This window comes from Ascaphus truei, chromosome 3 (assembly GCF_040206685.1).
Source record: "Ascaphus truei isolate aAscTru1 chromosome 3, aAscTru1.hap1, whole genome shotgun sequence".
NCBI classification, from domain to species: Eukaryota; Metazoa; Chordata; class Amphibia; order Anura; family Ascaphidae; genus Ascaphus; species Ascaphus truei.
The window spans coordinates 58698253-58724058 of record NC_134485.1 but is presented as its reverse complement, the minus strand read 5'-3'; the positions used below and the strand labels follow the sequence as shown (position 1 = coordinate 58724058).

At 49.5% G+C, this 25806-nt stretch overlaps 2 protein-coding genes across 3 annotated transcripts in view; one reads left to right on the top strand and one right to left on the bottom strand.

The window, feature by feature from the left end:
* Positions 1–5009, bottom strand: part of FILIP1L (filamin A interacting protein 1 like) — a 288762-nt gene extending 283753 nt beyond the window's left edge. Inside the window, exon 1 of one of the 2 annotated variants that reach the window (XM_075594076.1) lies at positions 4716–5009. The gene's annotated coding sequence lies outside the window, so the exon portion shown is untranslated. The remainder of the gene's footprint in view (positions 1–4715) is intronic. The other variant, XM_075594074.1, reaches the window with a different exon arrangement.
* The window catches only part of CMSS1 (cms1 ribosomal small subunit homolog), a 340967-nt gene that overhangs the window by 293350 nt on the left and 21811 nt on the right, over positions 1–25806 (top strand). Inside the window, 1 exon segment of the mRNA XM_075594077.1 lies at positions 2886–2918. Coding sequence (XP_075450192.1) covers positions 2886–2918 — 33 coding nt within the window.

Here is a 25806-nt window from a genome sequence, read left to right as displayed (position 1 = left end):
GAGCTTGATACTTTTAGTTTCAAACATGCACTAAAACATATACACAGTCTGTTTTATAAGGATCATGTTTGGTTTATGGACACTATTAATAATTATACATGTTTTATCAATTTGTGTAATGTTAAGTATTTAGAAATAAGTGTTTTATATACTGTAAATTATTGAGCAGAATTTCAGATGTTTTTCAAAATCACTCAAAACATTGGTTTGTGCCAGTATTTAGTACAATTTAGTATTTAGTACAATTTAGTACAATCGCTTTGAGATTGTGTTATCACCACTGTCACGAATGGCACACCTGTCAGCACATAACTTGTGCATGCGACGTGTTAATACACACAGCTATCCAGCTGCCTCATTAATCTCCCCACAGGGCCCCAACATGAGTAATATCTCCCCTCAATCCATCACAAACATAACCATAAATCGCTGCCACCATTAGAAATAGATTCAGGCCTTACTGTACCTGCAGAGGTTTTTGGTTTACTAATAAAAACATGTAATCAACACCCATAAAACTATTGCAGCAAAATGTGTCCGAAAATGCAGTTACTCTTTTCAAAGCAATACAGTACCTATTATTTACAGTCCCTCTGTTGAATTCCAATTTCATATCCCAAATGCATGTTTTTTATCCTAAAACCTCTTGCATTAAGAACAGAGTAAAATAACCTTCTGGGGTATGTCCTTACCCTTCCACCTACTCCCCTTATTACTTTCTAATTACATTTTTATGGCTTGTGGAAAGCAAAGGGTTTTTCGTTTTAATTTAAAAATGCCTGAGTTTGAAAAATGCCCCATATGATTCTTTCTTTAATACCTAAAAGAATGCCGTCTTCACTGTTGTATTGGTATGATTAAAATACACTTGTGGACAGCAGTTGAGCCAACGTAACTTCTACTTTGGTATGAGAAAACAGATATCTGACATATGTCCACAGATCCCTGGTCGTGTGTGGTATGATTTCACACGTCTGACTTAGTAAGTAAATAATATATATTAAGTACCCCTGTGAACTATAACAGATTCTAAATATCTTTTATTTTGTAAACTGGTCAGCAAATTGCATAATTAACTTCCTGTCACCTTGCGCATTTGGTTGGGCAGAATTTTGCGAGCCCTTTTGAGAGTGGGATTCTGGCAGTGTGGCTTAATCCCCTCCAGCACTCACCCTTCCTTCCCAGTGTCAACCTTGTCCTTACCCTGAGATTCAGGATGAAACTGTAGAAGATTTCTTCAGACTCGACTTAGATTGTAAGCTCTGCGGGGCAGGGACTCCCTTCCCAAATATTTTAATGTAGTGTCTGATGAGCTTATTAATATTATGTCTCCTATTATTATGTCACGTGTATGTAAAGCGCTATGTACATGGATGGCGCTATACAAATAAACACATACATACATTTCTCAGGGTTGATTAGCTTTTCAAAATCAAGTGGGACTGCCCCTTTAAAAAAGGAAAAAGTATGCGCACTCATACAATAACATGTTAACCGTTTCTCTGCTGAGCAATGCGTTGCTGGAGCCTCTGTCAGTGAAAGGATCGGCCACTGGAGCGAGATGCTTTATTTCAGCTAATTTTCCAAAATATACCTATTTGTAGGGAAGTTTAAAATTCCCTTCTAATGTATCCTAAAGCAACATGTGTTCAATGTCACGTTACTCATCCCCAGGTATGTACTGTAGAATGGCCTTGAGTGAGTGTAAAAACACTTTAACTAGTGCAAGAGAACTGTAATAGGGTACATATTGAAAGATAAACATTGATTTACGACGGGGTGGCCCGCGTGATGATACTCGGATCAGCCCCTGGGGGGCGGGAGCGCTGCCGGTTTCTTCCTCCGGCCACCAGGGCGTCTGTACGCTTCGAAGCCCCAGCTCTCCTGAGCTGCAGGGCCCTCTCATGCCAACTCAGCCCACACCCCAACGGTGCATCCTGACAGTCCCGGAAGTTAGGCCTGCCCAGAAGTCGGGCCCAACTTCCGCCAGGGAGGTGCCAGCTCCCCTCCGCCGCGGGACTCCCCAATCTAAAATTGTTAGAGGAGGGTTGAGTGAGAAAGGAGGAGAGGGGTCAGATTGAGTGAGAGAAGGAGAGCGGGTTGAGTGAGAGGAGGCAGTAATTGAGTAAGTAGGAGAGGAGGAGGGGGGATTGAGTAAGAGCATGGGGGGAGGGGACGTGAGTGAGAGAGGAGAGATTTATTGCCATGCCTGAAAAAACGCTTGGCCACCCCTCATTTGATATGTGGAATATACTACTGTGGTAAGTGTTTCCATCGACTGGTCAATTACAGCCCTACTACTGGAACTGCTATCGTTCCCTGTGTGCTGTTACATCTATCCAATGCCACGAGTGCTTGTATTATTATTATAACAATTATCTGGAGTGACTAAAAAGCTGTAATTATCAGGGTGATATAAAACAGTTGTTGAAGGCAAATTTTAATATGTTGACTCCGAAAAACTGTTTCTCTAAAGGAGAAAACTAACTCATGATGTAAGTGGACGGCAGACAAACCATTTGTCCATTTTCCCTCTTGCTACAAAATCTTATAAGGATCCAATGTATTTTTCTGAAGTGTCCTATCGCGTTGTGTGTACCATAAGCATTGTAATTCAAAGACTGTATTGCCCCTTACCACGTCCTGTGAAGGTTTGTTCCATATACTACCTCGTCATATTTCTACTGCACCCCCCTCCCCCCTCCCACCTTTAAAACATGACCCCGTGTCCTAGTGCTTCTTTTTATTCTCCTTCCTGAACCTTATTTATGCCTTTGAGATATCTCAAACTCCCAATCACATGCCCTATTCATCTCTTTATCTCAGTGTGTATTACATTGCGTATTTTTTATGACTGAGCATGTAAACACAATGGTCTTTTGCAGATGGGGTCTCCAGAGCCGTACACCGGGTGCCAGGTGAGGTCTCACTGTGGATTCTTGTAGGGGCATCGCTACCTGCTTTCTGTTGGTACAACAACTCCATATATAGTCTAAAATCCTACTCACCACCTCGGTTTCATTACTAAAAACCTCTCTATATAAAGCATGCACAAGTAAAACAGACGAAACCCGGCATGACTTGGGCAATACAGCAGCCAGTTGCAGTTGCAGCTGAAAGTAATGCAAGGTGGGTGCATGCTAGGAGAAGCGATTTCAGGGCTGTAACCTGCAGTTTCAAGTTTCCATTTAGTATTAATGTAATCTCTGGAATGCTGTAGTAAACCTGCAGACAACAACCCTTGTATAAGGGCAATACGCGTATACTGTACCCAAGAACTGTAATATATTAAGCCACAATTAAAAGTGATCGAAATAAGTTTGATGCAACTTTAGAAAGCTGCGACCCAATAGAACGAGTGCAGCACTAGTTAGCCGTACCTAAAGCCCCTTTATTCTCTGTGAAGCCCGTTGGCACTCGTAGTGCTGTTTGTCTGGCAGTGAACTGATCAAGATATATTATATTATATAATGAGATATGACAAGATATAAGATATGTATATTAAACATACAATGTGGCTTTTTCGTTGGTGATTCGGAAAAATGCAGCATGTGTCACTTTGACTTTTTTGAGGCCAATGTCTGTGGACTTCAAATAGTTTTGGGTTGCCCAGTACTGAATTAATTTACACAACAATTTGTGTGACGTCACCTAGTGATGAGATTTTTAAACTGCTATCGTTAATTTTCACTTAATGTCTTATAATTAATAGAATATACTTGGGGGCAGGTTCACTAACCTCTGGTGCGGTTAACGCACTGCGGTCTCACGTTAAATGCCATTAAAGTAAGTGGCCGTGTACACATGATCGCAGTGCGGTGAGCCTACCAGAGAGCAGCCAGTCTCATTCCAAGACTTTACAGGTATATTTATAAATAAAGACATACAATACAATTTATCAAACTCTCTAACTAGAAATTTTCTTTGAATCAGGTGCTGTGTATCTTGCTCTGGTTTATTTTTTTGCGCTAGATTATGCAACTTTCAGTTTAATGTATCGTTTATTTTTAATCCTGTTAAGCACAGGTCATTATGGAAAAACACTACTGTATGTTGCACATCTTACATATTGCACGTTTGTAACCTGGATACCCTGAAATCTATTCGGCTGCATCTGTCCTGCTTGTCACATTTCATACTGAGCTCCAGTGAAGCTGCGTTTTGACAATTTACAATTTGAGCTTGATTTTAAATAGTGCATCTCTATTTTTATTTTCTGACTTGGCTTATAAACCTTCCAGTGCCGTTACGTTACAAACTGTACTGGATATTACATTTGACATCATGTAACATCTATTCTTCCCTTTACTGTATCTATATCTATATATAGTTTGTAAAGACACTGACTGGCACTGAGTATGAAGCAGGGGAAACTGGTTCAATTCCCAGTGTCAGCTCCTTGTGACCTTGGGCAAGTCACCTTATCTCCTTGTGCCTCAGGCACCAAAAACATAGATTGTAAGCTCCATGGGTCAGGGACCTGTGCCTGCAAAATGTCTCTGTAAAGCGCTATGTAAAACTAGCAGCGCTATACAAGAACATGCTATTATTATTATGAATTGATGGGCAATCTATGGCTTGTTAATTAATTTGGCATACTGTCTATGTACAGTATATGTTGCCCTGTAACTTTTTCTGTTCTCACATTATTTCATGCTACTGTAGCATAGTTGCAGAACATTGAGTTACAGTAATAGAATGCATGCGGATCTTACCTTGACACAGGAGATAACTTCTTCAAATCAGTCCTTTCTTTCTATTCAGTTTCTGTCTTCAGATGTCCAGAAAGGCAAATCCATATGTTTTTTTTAGCTGATGTGCATTGGTTACACACAATACGTTTCATTTAACAACCAAATAACTTGTGCCAACTGTCTAAATTCCTCCGTTATCTGTGTTGTGATCTTTTACAGTGGGTTGTTTTTCCTCTATATTCCCATATTGTTCATTCAACACACATGAAACATCAAAGAGTGGCAACCTCAGTCTGGTGAGAGCTGCACTGGGAAATCACTGGGGCCCTGGCTCTTCATTGGACCAGGCTCTAAATATAACCCACCCACTTATAGTTCCCTCCGTAGGCAGATGGCCTTGTCAAAAAACTGACCTCGGTGCTTGGCTGTATCCACAGAGACCTCTAGCTAGTTAGAGCTGCACTGTAATGGGATCAAATGCAGTTAGCCATCTGTTTCTAGAAAACAACAAACATTAAGGATAAGCCGTCAATTGCTTTTCCTATGACAGGAGGATATTTGCAGAATATACTGTAAATGTCACACATGCACGGAGCTTTCATTTCTTTACTACAATTAAATGTAGGTTTTGTAGCTGAGGAAGGCACCTTTTCAAACCCAATAATACTGTACCGAAATGAAATATGGCACACAGCAAAAAGACAAGTCGATTTATCTTGTCCTCTAAAATCAATGTAAACAGTCATGTTTGTTATGAAATGACGGCGCTCTTCTCTATCTGTGTGCAGCGGGAAATTATACTATGGGGATTCCTACATATAAATGTCGAAAATGAACCACAAAAATATTTATTCTCCTTGATTGTTCCTTAAAATGACTGCAGTCATAGTAACTGAAATAAAGCAGTTGGTTATGTGCAGAGTTTCTTAGAATCTTGTTCATATACAGCAGGGGTGCTCCATCCAGTCCTCAAGCCCCTCCAACAGGACTGGCTTTCAGGGTATCCCTACTTCTGAACAGGTGGCTCAATCTGTCCCTGTTTTAGCACAGGTGGCTCAATCTGTCCCTGCTTTAGCACAGGTGGCTCAATCAGTCCCTGCTTCAGCACAGGTGGCTCAATCAGTCCCTGCTTCAGCACAGGTGGCTCAATCTGTCCCTGCTTTAGCACAGGTGGCTCAATCAGTCCCTGCTTCAGCACAGGTGGCTCAATCTGTCCCTGCTTTAGCACAGGTGGCTCAATCAGTCCCTGCTTCAGCACAGGTGGCTCAATCTGTCCATGCTTTAGCACAGGTGGCTCAATCATATGTTCAGTCTTCAACTGAGCCTCTGACTGAGCCACCTGTGCTGAAGCTGGGATATCCTGAAAACCTGACTTCTTGGGGAGGCTTTAGGGCTGGAGTTGAGCACCCCTGATACAGTACAAAGGATCACAGCTCTTGGAAATGGAGTTAGCTAATACTTCATTGAAAAGGATAGAAATTCATGGAGATTTCGCACCATTAGATTTAGATTTCCCTTGAATGGGATGTAAGGCGTCGGACATAGTGCAGGCGCACGCGGGCCTGACGGAGCGCCAGTAGGTTGCATGGTTCGCCCTCATTGGCTCAAATACTCACGTGAAGCGGCCGTCGTGCGAAAAAACAATTTTTTTTCTCTATTCTAAGTCATGCCGCCCTGGTGCGCTTCCGCGCGCGCAGTATGGCCTGCCTGATTTGACTTAATGTTTTTGATTGTGCCGCGCGCACTGTGCTCGCAGCCCAAGTTGTCTTCTATTGCCGGAAGGTATGTGATGCTTAGTAAATATATGGGCCTTGCTGTCCATAGTGTTCTTGCAGTATTCTCTACACACTATATCAATGACATTTTAAAATCTTTAGAACTATATATTTAATAACGTTTCCAGTGCATTGATGTTTTAAGTGGGCAAAATTCACTACACAACTGCTAAACTATTTGGTGATAAATGTACTTGACTTCAGGATTCCTCATTTCTCTGCTTTCCTAGACCATTTAACCGAATCCCAATAACACCCGTTTGGATGTAAAACGGATTCAGCATTTATTAAAACATCACACAGACTTGCCAGAAAACATTATCGTAATTAACACAGTGTAATCAAACCGTTCAATCAAACATATCATGCCAGCCACTGACCGCCAGGGCCAATGGGCATGTTTCACCGGATCATCCAAAGGATGCCGTGCCGCAAGGCTATTGACATTGCTATTACCTTACTATTCTGAGGCCAGAGTCATGTGTGGTATGAATAGCCCAGATAGGTTCTACTCAGCCCTCTTTCCAAACCACAACAAGTCCTGTATATTTTCTTCACTTTATTAAGGAAAGCAGCAATAAAGACAGGTACTTGTGGATGAGATGTTTGTGTTGGAAAAATGTCTCTCTGTGGGTGCTTTGTAGTAAGGGCAGGTGAAAAGGATGAGGCCTTGCCAGTAGAGCAAATTACAGAATGTACTCACTCAGCCAGTGTTGAATGTCAAAGGAAGTGCCAGTGTGTTCTGGGTAACAAGATAGCCTGGGGACTGACCATCTGTGAACAAAGCAGAGGGGGAGAAAGCAGACTAGCCCATTCTGATAGAAAGGCTGAGGTTGCTGTAGCAACTCACTGGCATAATGCAGAGACAGGGATTGCAACACTGTGTCTAACACACAGGCACTGTGTGTGTGTACAGAGCAAAATACATGCAGCTGGAAATGAGGAACTGACAAGCAGAAGCTGCAAAGGAAATGGGGGGGGGGGGGGTGAAACAGAGATGTGATTCTTGTTCCATGACACTTACCATGTCCCAACAGGGACCAAAACCAGGGACATCTCCCAACCAACTTTAGCTGTCAAGGAACATCTCGCAGAAACATGGTGGGAGGGCGAGAAACGTTTCCCTTGTGCTAGCTAAAATGGCTACCCTATACAGGGCAGCCCACCTCTTCTCAACAGCTTGTCCCACCCACCAACGTGAGCCAAATCACTGATCATCACCCTTTTTTGATAGATTTAACCGTCTCACCACAATAGCAGGTTGTTGTCCCTGTAGTCCCGGGCCCTTTTCCTTATAGTCCATGGCCCTACTTAACCAACAGTGAATACTCTGTGTAGCAGTTTATAGTACAGACCACCCTAGAAATGAACATGCTGCAATATAAATGTAACGGCTGGACCCCCTTGTCTGACCCACCCAATCTCACATTGGCCCGTGTGGTCTAACCGGTCCCCATTACATGATCGTGTATGGTGGTGCACCTGCAAGTAACAGGACTCCTGAGTCTCCCGCTTGATGGTATAAGGGGATGTCATCAGGACAGGTAGCTGAGGTAGTGGTTACGAGTCCAACTTACTTCATGTGCAGCGCCTCCACCTCATCAGGATCTATGCTTCCGCAGGGAGATGGTCCTGGTGAGGAACTCCTTCTCGGTGGTGACTGCCACTGCAGAGTAATCTCACACTCACACAGCGGGGGTATCTTTGAACATGGCATCTTTATTGTGGTTTGGGATGTAGCAGACTGCCCCATGCAGCTGCCGGCTCTAGCCGCACATCTCGTCGTGCTGTCCCTTTGCCAGGTACGCCCTCCCGTATTGAAGTGGGATTCCCTTTCTCCTAGGGATATCACCCCTGCGCCAGGTCCCTGGACACAGTGTGGCTTAGACAGACTTGATTGGTCACTCTGCTACCGCTAGTTACAGCACTAGGGTCACAAAAGTATTCCTCCAATCCCTTATGCAGGAGCATACATTTTACCAGCTGCTTCACACAACTGCTGGCCAACAACAACTAACTGACAGTGCTGTGCCCTTTATACCTCAGGGGGCAGGCGCATCTCTGATGTCACTATCCAGGGACTCAGAGCATACAGCCACTCCCTTCCTTACACAGGGCACCACACCAGGGTGTGAGGGAAAACCTCCATAACTACTGTTGGCAGGCCTGTACTTACCAGGACTTACTGCCAACAGGGAAGATGTATGCAGTCATTATTATGCATGGCAACATACTCCCCCTGGTTAATACCCACCATCCCGGTTGGGACCTAAATTTGGTGTACCTTGCGCCAGGAAACACTGCAAAAGAACACACACATAACATGGCAAACATTATCACATTGTCATAATAATGTAAGCACATCTCACTCACTGACCAGCAGGGAGCGCTAAAGAAACAGCAGACCACTATATTCTGGGACTCAATAATAATGTCGAGGGTCTGGCTTCTTCACCTCCCGCCCCGCGGCATCATGCACAGTCACGCTGTATTCCCGTGGTAACCCTCGCTCGTTGCAATATACCACTTTGTGCATGTACACACTGCGTCCTATCTTCCAGACCCGCATAAGTTGGGACACCCTCTGCTCGGCCTGAATTCCTTTAATGGCTCCCCCTTTATCTACGATATAGTGCTGAATATCGTTTTTAAGCCACCTTTCTCTATTCTCCTCTATCTCTCTCATGAGAGGTTCCGGGACATAGGGATACTCAAGCCCATGCGACCTTCTGTATTGAGTTACAATAACCCGTTCAGCTCGGCAAGTCCTGGTCAACTTACTTCTGCCAGCCGACCCAGGCAGCACCCATGATAGGGGCTCATCGGCCTCTATCGGGTCATCCAACCCCTCGGATCCCCGTGGAGTAATAAGGCCTGCCTGGATACGATCCCATCTTACCCTTAGAGCTCTAAGATATGCCTCGTCATCAAAATCACCGGCAGCCCACCAGTGATCAACCACTCCCTCCCTTTCTAGGATAAATCGGGTGCGGTCAAACCAAGCAACATACCCCTCGTACAACTGGGCCCACCACCTAGTCTCCTTCCGTTCTTCAGAGCTAGGTTCTATCGACTCCTCTATCGACTCCTCATCAGGCCCACCCGACGATACCCCGGACGTACCCTCAGATCGCCCCACTTGGCTCTTACTCTGTGACCAGTGTCCGCCCTCCAGACCCAGCGCACTATAACTCTCGCTGGCCATCGACCCACATCGAGAAATCCTCCCTCCACCCTCCGATCCATCATCGGACGTTCCCCAGTCCAGGCTTCCAGTCCGTTCTTGGATAGGACCCCGGGACTCCCCTGACGCCCCCAAACTAGAAGTGGACCCGAATGATGGGGTGACTGGGACAGGGGCTTTAACTAGGGCCTTGGGGCTAACTTTGGGAGTGGACGGGGTTGAGGGACGGGACCGAACTGTAGGTATTGACAGGGTTACGACCTGCTCTCCAGCAATACCTGCCTTGACTTCCCCACAAAGTCCTTTCTTGACTCCAGCAGCTGGGCTTCTTGCTCTCCGTCTCGAACGCCCGCTCCCCCTGGTAGTAGGGGATCGACTTCCGCTGCTCGACCGCAGAGGCGCTAGCACCTCCCACTCGAGGCCGCTCTGGTCATCCGGAATCTCCTCCGCGCACGCACATGCTTCGACGCCATCTTGGGTTGCATCCCCAATCGGGATCTCTTCCTCCACGAGGACATCCGGCAACGCCCGTCTGCTGCGCGATCCAGTCTGGCTCTGGACTCGCTCTTCCTTCTCCTCCACCCCCTGGTTCTGCGATAGGCACGGTGTCATCTTACTACATCGCAGGGTCGGGGTGGATCGACCTCCCTCCGATCCACTAGTCACCACGGCAGTGGGACTCCGGCGATCGGGTAGTCGCGGTACTGGAGACACTCTACTCCGCGTCTCCACACCACGGGGAATGGCATCTCTCCATGGCGTACCAATAGTATGGCAGTCTCTCTCCATGACCATCGCACTCGACAGCCCAGCACACTCCTCGTCCGAGGATTCCAACCCGCTGTTCGGCCTGGGCATCCCAGTAGGAGACCGGCGATGGGCTCCTCGGTGGTCACCTCTCCGATGGCGTGGTTTCTCCGTCGGGAGCACCACACCTGACTCCGACTCCGCGGGACCTGCACTCTCGTTCCATAGTGCTCCCGGCTGTTCGTCGATCGGCATCGGGACACTTCCTGCTACTCCCACAGCTTGTACCGGTACAAAAGTGGTCATGGGCCACATGTACTGCAGTCCACAGTGGGGGCATCGGGCCTCACTGCCCACGGCTCCGCCCGGCAGTCTGCACTGCAGGCAAAGACACGCCACACTCTCCACACCCTCTACACGGATGATCAGGAAGCCTCCTGGAGCCGAGTAGGGATGAGTAGAGATCAACGGACTCTGGTCCACTTTATCGGCAACTTCAGCCATATTCACCAGCAGAGGCACTCGTTTCAGAGGTCTGTACTGGTCAATGGCTCTTCGCAACTGAAGGGCATGGGCTGAGTTAGCAACCCCTCCTCCTACTTTCTCTATCGACATCCGGTGGAACTGCAAACCACTCCCCCTGGTTGAAACTAGGGGGATGTCTCGTAGACTTGTAGGCTGACCCAGCACAGGTGCAGAGTGAGTCATAGTCCATGAGGGCGCGGCTCCAGCTTTCGCGCCAAACTCCCCCACGGTGTGGAGTTTTCTCGTTGGCGCCAATCCTGGCCAACAATTAGCAAACTGCAACGTTGCAAGACTTTCTGCAGCTGGCCCACGCGGTGTCCCGGGAACGCGGGAACCGCCATTTTGGTAAGTATTGTCCTTTCTTACAATTGAGGTAGCGTCTGGCTGTTTGTTCATTGAAGTGTAACAAAGTCCATTTCGTTCCTCCCATCGGATAACACTATCAGGCTCATTATTCTCAGGGGTATCATCCCGAGAACAAAAACATGATAAACACGGCGCAGCTACAGCTTTCACGCCATTCCAGAGCAAACACACAAGAGTCTCTCCTGTAGCTTGTTCTGCTTCATCCACGCACAGGTCATATGCGTGTTCTTACTCTGTCCGCCATCCTGGACCTTCTGCTCTATGCAGATCCTCCATTCCGACAGGTCTCTCTTGATCGTTGAACGCGGGGTTCTTGTACATGGAGCTCCTCTCTGCGGGGCAGCTACCACATCCATACAACAAACATGCCTTGTGCACCACCTTGTGTACCTAATGTAGATCTGACTCGTGTTTACACTACCTCAGGCTAGGCTCACTCTTTCTGTGTCTACTGTAACGCTTTCCTCCAGTCTGTGCTCCTTGGTCAAGTAATCTGGAATGGAGACTAGAGTACTCTGACTCTTCCATGCAGTACTTTGGGCGTCGACCTACTGTTGGCTAGCCTAGTGCGGACCCTTCCAGAATTCCTGCCCTAAGTTACCAGTTTATCCCTTCAGGCGTCCCCCGCTAGCGCTACCTCAAGGCGACTAGGACAGCAATAGCCCCCGGCTCCAGACTCACTAACCCCTTACGGATCCCAAGGCGTCTGTGTGGCCTGCAGCTCCAGCAGCTCCCCGACTACCCCTGGCTCCGTCCCACGCAGCACAAAGTGGCAGCAGACACTCTCCCTGTTTCCTAGTGTGTGCCTAGCAAAAGCCTGTCCTGTTAACAGGTATCTCAGCAACGCCTCCAAATGTAACGGCTGGACCCCCTTGTCTGACCCACCCAATCTCACATTGGCCCATGTGGTCTAACCGGTCCCCATTACATGATCGTGTATGGTGGTGCACCTGCAAGTAACAGGACTCCTAAGTCTCCCGCTTGATGGTATAAGGGGATGTCATCAGGACAGGTAGCACTTACTTCATGTGCAGCGCCTCCACCTCATCAGGATCTATGCTTCCGCAGGGAGATGGTCCTGGTGAGGAACTCCTTCTCGGTGGTGACTGCCACTGCAGAGTAATCTCACACTCACACAGCGGGGGTATCTTTGAACATGGCATCTTTATTGTGGTTTGGGATGTAGCAGACTGCCCCATGCAGCTGCCGGCTCTAGCCGCACATCTCGTCGTGCTGTCCCTTTGCCAGGTACGCCCTCCCGTATTGAAGTGGGATTCCCTTTCTCCTAGGGATATCACCCCTGCGCCAGGTCCCTGGACACAGTGTGGCTTAGACAGACTTGATTGGTCACTCTGCTACCGCTAGTTACAGCACTAGGGTCACAAAAGTATTCCTCCAATCCCTTATGCAGGAGCATACATTTTACCAGCTGCTTCACACAACTGCTGGCCAACAACAACTAACTGACAGTGCTGTGCCCTTTATACCTCAGGGGGCAGGCGCATCTCTGATGTCACTATCCAGGGACTCAGAGCATACAGCCACTCCCTTCCTTACACTGGGCACCACACCAGGGTGTGAGGGAAAACCTCCATAACTACTGTTGGCAGGCCTGTACTTACCAGGACTTACTGCCAACAGGGAAGATGTATGCAGTCATTATTATGCATGGCTACATAAAGAATACGGTTAGATGTACACTTGCTAACTAGTTGTAATACTAATTAGTATCTCAGTTCATTGCATGCCCCCTGCTACCACCTTTCTATAGCAGCCTCAGGCTTGTTTTATTTTCACGTGCCAAACGTTTACATCTCGTACTCATGTTAACAGACCCCACTTTGAATCCGCTGTTTCCTCCAACATTAGCTTGGTCGACCTCACCCCAGCGATGTTATCACCATAATTATGCAGCACCGTACTTGTCAGACTACCAAACCCAATAAGACGGGGAGCACTGAAGCTGGGAACGGGGAGCCCCTGCATTGCTCACACACACACAATGAAGTATTGTAGTGAAAGGAAGCAAACGCTGTTTCAGAAAAACGGATTTTCCCTCATAATTTGTACCTGCCATTTGGTTAGCTATGGTGCTCGTAGGCACTATACAGATGCAGCAAGACTTGGGGTCTTCGGTGCTGATGACACGCGCTGTCACGGCACCAAATTATTAATGCTGCGAAGCATGGACCCCCCCACACGCAGCTCCATCGTGGCAGACACAGTCCTCAGCACCACTGAGTTTTGCTTGTTCGTCTCTAACACCGAGGACAGGAAGTCTTCCTACATCTGGACCTTTAAAACTGCTTCTAAAGTGAATTTGAATTGTAGAAAACAGTAGACCATGAGTAAATCTCACTCCGTTCATAACGCCCCGTCCACCTTTCTGTAGTGTTCCTGAATCTGTACAGCTTCTCATATTCATATTGAGGGCCACCTACATCAGTTCTGATTTGCATTATTATCTGCGCCTAAACCCTTAATAGAGAAAAATCCAAGAAGCAAGACCTGGCACGCAAGTTTCCCTTGTAATTGTAATATGCTGCTTGGGTTAACCGAGGCCAGAATAGCTTCAAGAACAAATTATTTACCAGGAACCCCTATTCAAAAAAGCAACTTTCTTTCAAGCTAATAGTTTCACGTTTTTAAAGCCATGGCAAGAAAATGACCTGCCTAGGTTAGAAAATAGGTCACATAAAAACCACCGCAACATACCACATGCAGTGGTTTGCAGAAGTATTCACCCCTTACCAGTAAGGTCACATTTTGTTGAATTATAAATAATGTATGCACAGGTTTTTCAAACAACCTTTTTTTGATTCTAAGCTACAAAGCTGTAGTAGTTACACTGAACACTTATTTAAGGAGGAGGTTAAATGATTTAAGGAAAATTGATCCAGTTGTGATAAGTTTGTTGGGGGTCGTCGATGGACTGCAATCTTCAGGTTTCGCCATAAATGTTCGATTGGATTCAAGTCAGGACTTGGACTGGGCCACTCAAGAACATTAATTTTCTTCTTGTTCAACCACTCCAGTGTGACTTTGGCTTTCTGCTTCGGGTCATTGTCCTGCTGAAACATGAATTTCCTCCCAGTTTCAGACTCTTGGCTGCCTCACACAGGTTTTCCTCAAGGATTAACCTGTACTTTGCACCATCCATTCTCCCCACTACCCTGACATTTTTCCCAGTCCCTGCTGAAGAGAAGCATCCCCATAACATGATGTTGCCACTGGCATGCTTTACAGTAAGGATGGTGTAGACTGGGTGATGTGCAGTGTTGGTCTCGCCTGACCCCAAAACCATTTCCCACATGTCTGCAGTATCATCTGTATGCTTTTTGGCAACCTCCATGCGTGATTTAAGATGAGCCTTTTTGAGCAATGTCTTCTTTCTTGCCACCTGTTCATTCAGGCCAGCTTTGTGTAGGGACCGGCTTATTGTTGATGTGTGAACATCGGCTCTCATCTCAGACACAGAACTTTGCAAATCTCTAAAGATCATTGTTGGCTTCAGAGTGACATCCTGAACCACTTTCCTGCTTGCCCGGCTGCTCAGTTTGGGAGGCGACCTGATCCAGGCTAGGACATCTGACTGCAGCCAAATGCCACCGGCGTTCGCTGCAGGGACATCTTGCCACAATGTTTGCTCCCACGCCCGACTGCCATCCGCCGCCCGTTGCAAGCCCGACCCAACAAGCCAGGTCTGCCGCATCCAACTGCCCGCTCCAACAATTGCATGTTTAAATATCCCAAGCAGGACTGTGGGACATTTAAAGAGGACGCGTTGGAGCAGCCTGTAGCGGTCCCATACAGGACATTTAAACATGCAGACGTTGGGATATGCAGCTGTTGAAGCGGCAGACCTGGCTTGGGTTGTTGGGTCAGGTGCACAGCAGACAGCAGGCGGTCGGGTGCAGGAACGGACATAGCGGCGAAATGTCCCATTCCAACCTGATTTGGCTGATGTCTGGGTGATATGATACATCTTCCACTTCTTATTGATGGACTTCACTGTGCTGAGAGGGTTAATCAGTGCCTTTGACATTTTCTTGTACCTTTCTCCTACTCTATGCTTCTCTACCACTTTATCCCTGACTTGTTTCGAAAGCTCGTTGATCTCATGGTTGCTTTATTGGTTCACTATGCTAGTTCCAGCTCGAAAGTATTTATATACCTGAGAGAAATGATCTACAAGTTAAACCACTTTGATTACACACGGCTTTTATTTCTTAAAGCATGCAATCTGTAATGATGAACCATTTCTTCGTTCTAAATTACAATTTAATATGCTATATAAGGGCCTCAATTCAATATCAATATAATTACCCTTTCATATTTCTGTGTTCAAAACAGGGAATATTTAGCATAAAACCACAATGTGACATATAACTTAAACAGAGAATTTGGTGTAATAATAATAAAGAAGTTTACAGGCTTTGTAACAGATTATTATTTACAAGGCATTCCTGGGTTGCTTGTAAAGACCCTGACTGACACGGAGATGCCTTTGCTGTAACATGCCAGTGGTTAAATGTTATTATTATTTTTACTCACGCTCATTGTAAATCACTTTTATTGTGTATTCTACGATCCTTTCTTGGAACGTACATTTGCATTATAATGATATTAAACAAACTATAATATATAAAATGTAAAAAGTGGTATAAAACGAGAGCTTATATTTAAAAATGGCCTGTGACTTTTGTTGTAACATTGATTACAGCTACCAGTGTCAAACTGGGACATCTAGGGCCCACCAAGGAACCTAAGTGTAGGATCCTGCCTCTGCAGTTGTCCAAGTGAGAGGGGAACGGGGTGTCCTCACCTCTCAGGCTAGAGTCTGTCCAGAAGGTGAGGAAGGGAGAGCCCAGCAGAGAAAGAGGGGCCAGCCAACCCGCTAACTTCCAGGTCCCGCCTCTACCTTCCTTCGTCATTCCCCCTTTGGCAGTCTTGGCCTATTGAGGGGGTGGGGTAGGGAGGAGCAGGGCTGTGGGTGTACCCGGGTTCACACGGTTCTGATACAGAGCAGTCTGACACTACCAAAAGTGGTTGTGTTTGTTATTGACACATGAATAAGAGACCTATTGGATTTCAAAAGGTCTGTACAATCAAATGCCATCTATTAAGAACTTACATTACCCCATTACAACCTGCAACAAATCCTATTCTTCAGTAGGTACAATATAGCCAACAGAACTATGAACTGCTATGGTAAATCCACATTGTAGTTACATTTTCACAGCTAATAATGGGAGTTACATCTTTCAGTTCAAACAATGTATCTTTCCTATTTCCCTTTTTGCAATATATAGATTAATATATTTATAATAAGTGCAATAAACAGGTTATCACCCAAAATACTTCTTTATTTCAAACTACAGCTCAACCCGTTATAGCGCGATCCACTATAACGCGGATCTGCTTATAACGCGGTTTGAGCATGGACCCCGAATTTAAAAAAAAAAAACATTTTTACATTTTTTTTGCATTATTTTTTTTGCATTATTTTTTTTTGCACACTGCACACTATCACAACACCAGCACACACTGCACACACTCACAGCACAGTGCACACACTCACAGCACACTGCACACACTCACAGCACACTGCACACACTCACTGCACACACTCACAGCACACTGCACACACAGGACACTGCACACACCACACACACCCCACTCACACTACCCCTCCCTACCTTTGGTGTCAGCTGCTGAGATCGGAGCGGAGCTGGCATCGGGTGGGGGGGTAGTGTCGGAGCAGAGCTGGCATCGGGAGAGGGGGGGGTGTCAGAGCGGAGCTGGCTGGGGGGGTTGCTCGGAGCGGGTCTGGCGGGGGGCAGAGCGGAGCTGGCGGGTCGGAGCAGAGCTGGCTGGGTTGCTTGGAGCGGGGCTGGCTGGGTGGGTTGCTTGGAGCGGGGCTGGCTGGGGGGGTTGCTTGGAGCGGGGATGGCAGGGGGGGTTGATCGGAGCGTGGCTGGTGGGGGGGGGGAGATCGGTGTGGACTACTGGGGGAAGTACGCCTGCTAGGGGAAGTTACGGTGGCTGCTGGAGGACGTGTAGGGCTGCCGGCCAACTCTTCCCTCCCTCCTCCCGATCGGGCGCGCAACGGGCTTTTTTTTTTTTTTAATTAGCGCGACCCCGGTAATAGCGCGGTCGGATCAGGTGGCCCCCGAGGACCGTGCTATAACGGAGTTGGGCTGTATATTGTTAATGCGATGTTTCCGGAGAAAGGAACCACTTTAAACTCTGACTTTTTCATATTTTGCTCTGATATTCCCCTTTTTTTTTTAATCTTCTCTGTAAATGTGCTATCTGACATCCGATTGGTGTATACAGGATGTGCAGTGTTCCTACACACCAACTACTTTATCCAACAAGATCCACATCCTTCAGGTACCGCTCGTCTCTCCTTTCCAAGCTGTGCTTTACTATTTTTGATGAACTCTAGCTGCTGTCCATAAAAAGAGAAGTCCTTGCATTGGGGCAGTCGCAGATATATCAGCCTGTGACACTTCTATTTTCCACGCAGCACATTAAACCCTTTTAGTGCGGTGTTGAACATGCCAGCAGTGTAGCTCTGCAATGGGTGGTATGCTCCTTCAGAACCAAAGAGGTTAAATGACAGTTTTAGCTCCTGCAGGGATCATTTTTAGACCCTTCTCAGAAAGAGACACTCGGTATATATTTGCACATCATTTAAAGCAGTGGTGACACTTACTCAGCAGCTTATACCTAAGTTGTAAAGTGTGATTTAGTACAGTAACCTTTGACATCTTAAACATTACATTTGGGTGCTCACCAGAGTATTTCTAAGTTAAAAAACGGAGCCCTTCCAAACGCAGTGATCACAAATGTCCTACCCGTTCTCCGAAGATCTCCCATTGGTAGCCAGTCTGGGATGAGGTGACGTGTTGTGGTCAGTAGTTTTTGGTCCTTTATTAACAAACTTGGTAAGCAATAGTATTAGATACTGACACGGAACATACATAATATTAGTGTAAAGTTAGTGCCATCTACTCAGTAGCTTGACTATAAGTGCCATGGTTCGCTAGCTATACAGAAAACACAATAATAAAAATAATTAGTAAATGAAAAACATTTTTTTTTATATATATATATATATATTCCTAACCTGGAATTTCATTATTTTAGGTGGCATGAAATATTGCCTATGCACATACTTAGCCAGAGCTAAATTAATGTTTTTTCTTCCTTAATAAATTATACCGGTAACTTAAAATATTTCATGATCATTGTGTGTTTCCATACAAACTTTGTAGAAAGCAAGAGAGAAGATATTGCATGTTAAAACATTGTATTTCATTCCATTATCCAAAATCAACAACATTTCCATGTTGTAGATCAGTGGTTTCCAATCTTTTTTGGGTTAAGGAAACCTATCGTTTATATTGTGAAATTCTGCAGAACCCCAACCCTCTACAATAGTGCGTCTGAGATCAGATGCATTGTAAGGAACCTCAACCCTCTCTAATAGCGCATCTGAGATCAGTTGTATTGTAAATTCTTCTGTATTTGGTACAATTTTCAAATGACCTGAAAATTGAAGGGAACCCTTCAGGGATGCCGGGGAACCCTTCAGGGATGCCGGGGAACCTGAAGGCTACCTGGTTAAAAAAAAAACCACTATTGTAGATATTAGTTGGACTTTCTCTAGTTTCCAGTCATTCCCAGGCTAGGTGATGGATCATATTCACTCTCTAGTCATGCAGTGCTGAGTGACTTTCTTTCTCTTTTCTTCTCACATGTTGCCATATGTGAGTGCATATCTGTATGGCATTTTTCTATATGCTGAAGAAAACAGATAGCATTGCACCACTTTGTGTTTTTTTTAATTGTATTTTATGTACCTACCTGTTATCTGCGCTCCCTGACATCTAACCCTAAAACTTCTACTGAGGACCACGAAGAAAGGTCCACTGAAGGTTGAGCAGCACTGCACTGGTTGTATTATCTTTTTATTGCATTTATTGTCTTTTGTGATTGATATTTCACCTACCTCCCCACGGCAATTAGTGCGTCCTCTACTTGGTTTACTGTACACTGTCACGGGAGCGCCGGGTGAATATTTGTTTTAACTGAATTCTACAGCTTGAAAGTGACCAAGTAGAAGGTGGTACTACTGTATCTAGTAGTTTGTATAGCGTTTAGGCTGCAATGTGAAACTAATTCATAGCATCACAAAATTAACCTCATGTGACACAGTGTTATGTACATGTGCAAGGTTAGACGTTTCCACTCATAGATCACTGGCAGATGCATTCTCCGTATTCTATTCCTGTACCACTGAAGGTGAACTACATTTTGGGATTGATCAGAGAGTACGTAATGGTGATTGAATATACTCCTAGATACTCCATTTATTGCACATGTTCATTACTTACATTTTAATGTCCAATTGAGTTTTGAAATAGTTTTAATCTAAGCCAGCGTTAAAAAAAAGTATCACGGAGACAGTCAGCACACTGATGTAGAGCATAAGGCAGATGCTAGTACCATAGAAGAACACACAGCATAGTTACCAGTCCAAGAACCAGTAAAGGAGACAGCATACAGCAAGGAGTAATCCAAAAGCAATTGTATTGAAAACAAACAGTTACACGAAAGCCAACGTTTCGGTCCCTCAGGGCCGTGCAATTGTTTTCAATACAATTGCTTTTGGATTACTCCCTGCTGTATGCTGTCTCCTTTACTGGTTCTTGGACTGGTAACTATGCTATATATATATATATATATATATTATATATATACAGTGGTCGACAAATCACCAAAAAATCTACTCGCCACCTAGTACCAAACGTGTACTGCTTGGGCCAATAGGAGCTCGCCACGATGTTAAATCCACTCGCCCGGGGCGAGCAAATGTATAGGTTTGTCGAACACTGTATATATATATATATATATTGTTCGACAAACCTATACATTTGCTCGCCCCGGGCGTGGATTTAACATCGTGGCGTTTAACAGGGTTAAGCTCCGGAGACCCCCTGCTTCAAATATATATATATATATATATATAAAAAAAAAATATATATATATATATATATATATATATATATATACAGTGTTCGACAATTATATACATTTACTCGCCCGGGGCGGGTAGATTTAACCCCCGGGCGAGTAAATATTGGCCCAAGCAGCACACGTGTGTTTTTTAAATTTCCCGCGCTGCTGCTTTTCCCGCGCTCGCGCTGGAGAAAAAAAAAAAAGCCGGAGGCGGGTTCATGTTGCTGGGGGAGATTACCCCGCCTCCGGCTCTCTGATCACTGCCTTCGCTCCTCCCCCGCCTCTCAGCAACTTCCCCTCCTCAGCGCTTCTACTCCTCCCCCTTCCGGCAGCCAGCCGCTTCCATGCCTGTCTGCCTCAGGCCCCTGCAGGGCCATCTGTCACCCCTCCCATCGGCCATCCGCCCCCCCCTCGCATCGGGCCACCCGCCCCCCCTCGCACCGGGCCATCCGCCCTCGCATCGGGCCACCCGCCCCCCCTCGGGCCACCCGCCCCCCCTCGCACCGGGCCATCCGCCCCCCCCTCGCACCGGGCCATCCGCCCCCCCCTCGCACCGGGCCACCCGCCCCCCCCTCGCACCGGGCCACCCGCCCCCCCCTCGCACCGGGCCACCCGCCCCCCCCTCGCACCGGGCCCCCCGCCCCCCCCCTCGCACCGGGCCACCCGCCCCCCCCTCGCACCGGGCCACCCGCCCCCCCCTCGCACCGGGCCATCCGCCCCCCCCTCGCACCGGGCCATCCGCCCCCCCCTCGCACCGGGCCATCTGCCCCCCCTCGCACCGGGCCACCCGCCCCCCCCTCGCACCGGGCCACCCGCCCCCCCCTCGCACCGGGCCATCCGCCCCCCCCTCGCACCGGGCCATCCGCCCCCCCCTCGCACCGGGCCATCTGCCCCCCCTCGCACCGGGCCACCCGCCCCCCCCTCGCACCGGGCCACCCGCCCCCCCCCTCGCACCGGGCCATCCGCCCCCCCCTCGCATCGGGCCATCCGCCACCCCCCCACCCTCACACCAATCTCTCCCGGCCTCCGTGACCCCCCCCTCACCCCACGCGACGTCCCTCTACGGACAGTCTGCCGATCTGTCAGCTGTTAAGGAAACCCCTGATGGCCAGCACAGCTGTTAGCAGGGGAAATCCCCTAACCGGAGCCTCTCCCTGCTCTAAGCAGGGGAAATCCCCTACCGGAGCCTCTCCCTGCTCTAAGCAGGGGAAATCCCCTACCGGAGCCTCTCCCTGCTCTAAGCAGGGGAAATCCCCTAACCGGAGCCTCTCCCTGCTCTAAGCAGGGGAAATCCCCTAACCGGAGCCTCTCCCTGCTCTAAGCAGGGGAAATCCCCTACCGGAGCCTCTCCCTGCTCTAAGCAGGGGAAATCCCCTAACCGGAGCCTCTCCCTGCTCTAAGCAGGGGAAATCCCCTACCGGAGCCTCTCCCTGCTCTAAGCAGGGGAAATCCCCTACCGGAGCCTCTCCCTGCTCTAAGCAGGGGAAATCCCCTACCGGAGCCTCTCCCTGCTCTAAGCAGGGGAAATCCCCTACCGGAGCCTCTCCCTGCTCTAAGCAGGGGAAATCCCCTACCGGAGCCTCTCCCTGCTCTAAGCAGGGGAAATCCCCTAACGGAGCCTCTCCCTGCTCTAAGCAGGGGAAATCCCCTAACGGTGCCTCTCCCTGCTCTAAGCAGGGGAAATCCCTTACCCGAGCCTCTCCCTGCTCTAAGCAGGGGAAATACCCTACCGGCCCTTCTACATCTATCAGTGAATACTGCGGCGTCGGCGTCCCACTCTGGACGGGGCGCGGCCCCTTGCAGAGGCCCTCTTGCCGTGCGGAGGCCCCCGCTGCCATGTGCGACCCCCTGCCTTACGGGTGAGTGTTTGTGTGTGTGAGTGACAGACTGTGATTGTGTGATTGTGAGTTTGTCTGAGTGAGTGTGTGTGTCACCCTCTCTCCCTCTCCCTATCACCCTCCCTCTCCCTGTGTCACCCTCCCTCTCCCTGTGTCACCCTCCCTCTCCCTGTGTCACCCTCCCTCTCCCTGTGTCACCCTCCCTCTCCCTGTGTCACCCTCCCTCTCCCTGTGTCACCCTCTCTCTCCCTGTGTCACCCTCTCCCTGTATCACCCTCTCCCTGTATCACCCTCCCTCTCCCTGTGTCACCCACCATCACCCTCTGTCACCCTCTCCCTGTGTCACCCACCATCTCCCTCTGTCACCCTCTCCCTGTGTCACCCACCCTCTCCCTGTGTCACCCTCTCTCCCTCTCCCTGTGTCACCCTCTCCCTGTGTCACCCTCCCTCTCCCTGTGACACCCTCCCTCTCCCTGTGTCACCCTCCCTCTCCCTGTGTCACCCTCCCTCTCCCTGTGTCACCCTCCCTCTCCCTGTGTCACCCTCCCTCTCCCTGTGTCACCCTCCCTCTCCCTGTGTCACCCTCTCTCTCCCTGTGTCACCCTCTCCCTGTATCACCCTCTCCCTGTATCACCCTCTCCCTGTATCACCCTCCCTCTCCCTGTGTCACCCACCATCACTCTCTCCCTGTGTCACCCACCATCTCCCTCTGTCACCCTCTCCCTGTGTCACCCACCCTCTCCCTGTGTCACCCTCTCTCCCTCTCCCTGTGTCACCCTCTCCCTGTATCACCCTCCCTCTCTCTGTGTCACCCACCATCTCCCTCTGTCACCCACCACCTCCCTCTGTCACCCACCATCTCCCTCTGTCACCCACCATCTCCCTCTGTCACCCACCATCTCCCTCTGTCACCCACCCTCTCCCTGTATCACCCTCCCTCTCCCTGTGTCACCCTCCCTCTCCCTGTGTCACCCTCCCTCTCCCTGTGTCACCCTCCCTCTCCCTGTGTCACCCTCCCTCTCCCTGTGTCACACTCCCTCTCCCTGTGTCACCCTCCCTCTCCCTGTGTCACCCTCTCTCTCCCTGTGTCACCCTCTCCCTGTATCACCCTCTCCCTGTATCACCCTCCCTCTCCCTGTGTCACCCACCATCACCCTCTGTCACCCTCTCCCTGTGTCACCCACCATCTCCCTCTGTCACCCTCTCCCTGTGTCACCCACCCTCTCCCTGTGTCACCCTCTCTCCCTCTCCCTGTGTCACCCTCTCCCTGTGTCACCCTCCCTCTCCCTGTGACACCCTCCCTCTCCCTGTGTCACCCTCCCTCTCCCTGTGTCACCCTCCCTCTCCCTGTGTCACCCTCCCTCTCCCTGTGTCACCCTCCCTCTCCCTGTGTCACCCTCCCTCTCCCTGTGTCACCCTCCCTCTCCCTGTGTCACCCTCTCTCTCCCTGTGTCACCCTCTCCCTGTATCACCCTCTCCCTGTATCACCCTCTCCCTGTATCACCCTCCCTCTCCCTGTGTCACCCACCATCACTCTCTCCCTGTGTCACCCACCATCTCCCTCTGTCACCCTCTCCCTGTGTCACCCACCCTCTCCCTGTGTCACCCTCTCTCCCTCTCCCTGTGTCACCCTCTCCCTGTATCACCCTCCCTCTCTCTGTGTCACCCACCATCTCCCTCTGTCACCCACCACCTCCCTCTGTCACCCACCATCTCCCTCTGTCACCCACCATCTCCCTCTGTCACCCACCATCTCCCTCTGTCACCCACCCTCTCCCTGTGGTACCCTCCCTCTACCTGTGTCACCCTCCCTCTCCCTGTGTCACCCTCCCTCTCCCTGTGTCACCCTCCCTCTCCCTGTGTCACACTCCCTCTCCCTGTGTCACCCTCCCTCTCCCTGTGTCACCCTCTCTCCCTCTCCCTGTGTCACCCTCCCTCTCCCTGTGTCACCCTCTCTCCCTCTCCCTGTGTCACCCTCTCTCCCTCTCCCTGTGTCACCCTCCCTCTCCCTGTGTCACCCTCTCTCCCTCTCCCTGTGTCACCCTCTCCCTGTATCACCCTCCCTCTCCCTGTGTCACCCACCATCTCCCTCTGTCACCCTCTCCCTGTGTCACCCATCATCTCCCTCTGTCACCCTCTCCCTGTGTCACCCACCCTCTCCCCGTGTCACCCTCTCCCTGTGTTACCCTCTCTCCCTCTCCCTGTATCACCCTCCCTCTCCCTGTGTCACCCTCCCTCTCCCTGTGTCACCCACCCTCTCCCTGTCACCCTCTCTCCCTGTGTCACCCTCTCTCCCTCTCCCTGTGTCACCCTCTCCCTGTGTCACCCACCCTCTCCCTGTGTCGCCCTCCCTCTCCGTGTCACCCTCCCTCTCCCTGTGTCACCCACCATCTCCCTCTGTCACCCTCTCCCTGTGTCACCCTCCCTCTCCCTGTGTCACCCTCCCTCTCCCTGTGTCACCCTCCCTCTCCCTGTGTCACACACCCTCTCCCTGTGTCACCCTCCCTCTCCCTGTGTCACCCTCCCTCTCCCTGTGTCACCCTCCCCCTCTCCCTGTGTCACCCTCCCCCTCTCCCTGTGTCACCCTCCCCCTCTCCCTGTGTCACCCTCCCCCTCTCCCTGTGTCACCCTCCCCCTCTCCCTGTGTCACCCTCTCCCTGTGTCACCCTCCCCCTCTCCCTGTGTCACCTTCCCCCTGTGTCACCCACCCTCTCCCTGTGTCACCCACCCTCTCCCTGTCACCCTCCCCCTCTCCCTGTGTCACCCTCTCCCTGTGTCACCCATCATCTCCCTCTGTCACCCTCTCCCTGTGTCACCCACCCTCTCCCCGTGTCACCCTCTCCCTGTGTTACCCTCTCTCCCTCTCCCTGTATCACCCTCCCTCTCCCTGTGTCACCCTCCCTCTCCCTGTGTCACCCACCCTCTCCCTGTCACCCTCTCTCCCTGTGTCACCCTCTCTCCCTCTCCCTGTGTCACCCTCTCCCTGTGTCACCCACCCTCTCCCTGTGTCGCCCTCCCTCTCCGTGTCACCCTCCCTCTCCCTGTGTCACCCACCATCTCCCTCTGTCACCCTCTCCCTGTGTCACCCTCCCTCTCCCTGTGTCACCCTCCCTCTCCCTGTGTCACCCTCCCTCTCCCTGTGTCACACACCCTCTCCCTGTGTCACCCTCCCTCTCCCTGTGTCACCCTCCCTCTCCCTGTGTCACCCTCCCCCTCTCCCTGTGTCACCCTCCCCCTCTCCCTGTGTCACCCTCCCCCTCTCCCTGTGTCACCCTCCCCCTCTCCCTGTGTCACCCTCCCCCTCTCCCTGTGTCACCCTCTCCCTGTGTCACCCTCCCCCTCTCCCTGTGTCACCTTCCCCCTGTGTCACCCACCCTCTCCCTGTGTCACCCACCCTCTCCCTGTGTCACCCACCCTCTCCCTGTCACCCTCCCCCTCTCCCTGTGTCACCCTCCCCCTCTCCCTGTCACCCTCCCCTCTCCCTGTGTCACCCTCCCCCTCTCCCTGTGTCACCCTCCCCTCTCCCTGTGTCACCCTCCCCTCTCCCTGTGTCACCCTCCCCTCTCCCTGTGTTGTTCTGACTAGGAATTTATTAAATGTATTTTATTTATATATTTTATTTTAAAGCGGGGTTGGGGGCGGGACTA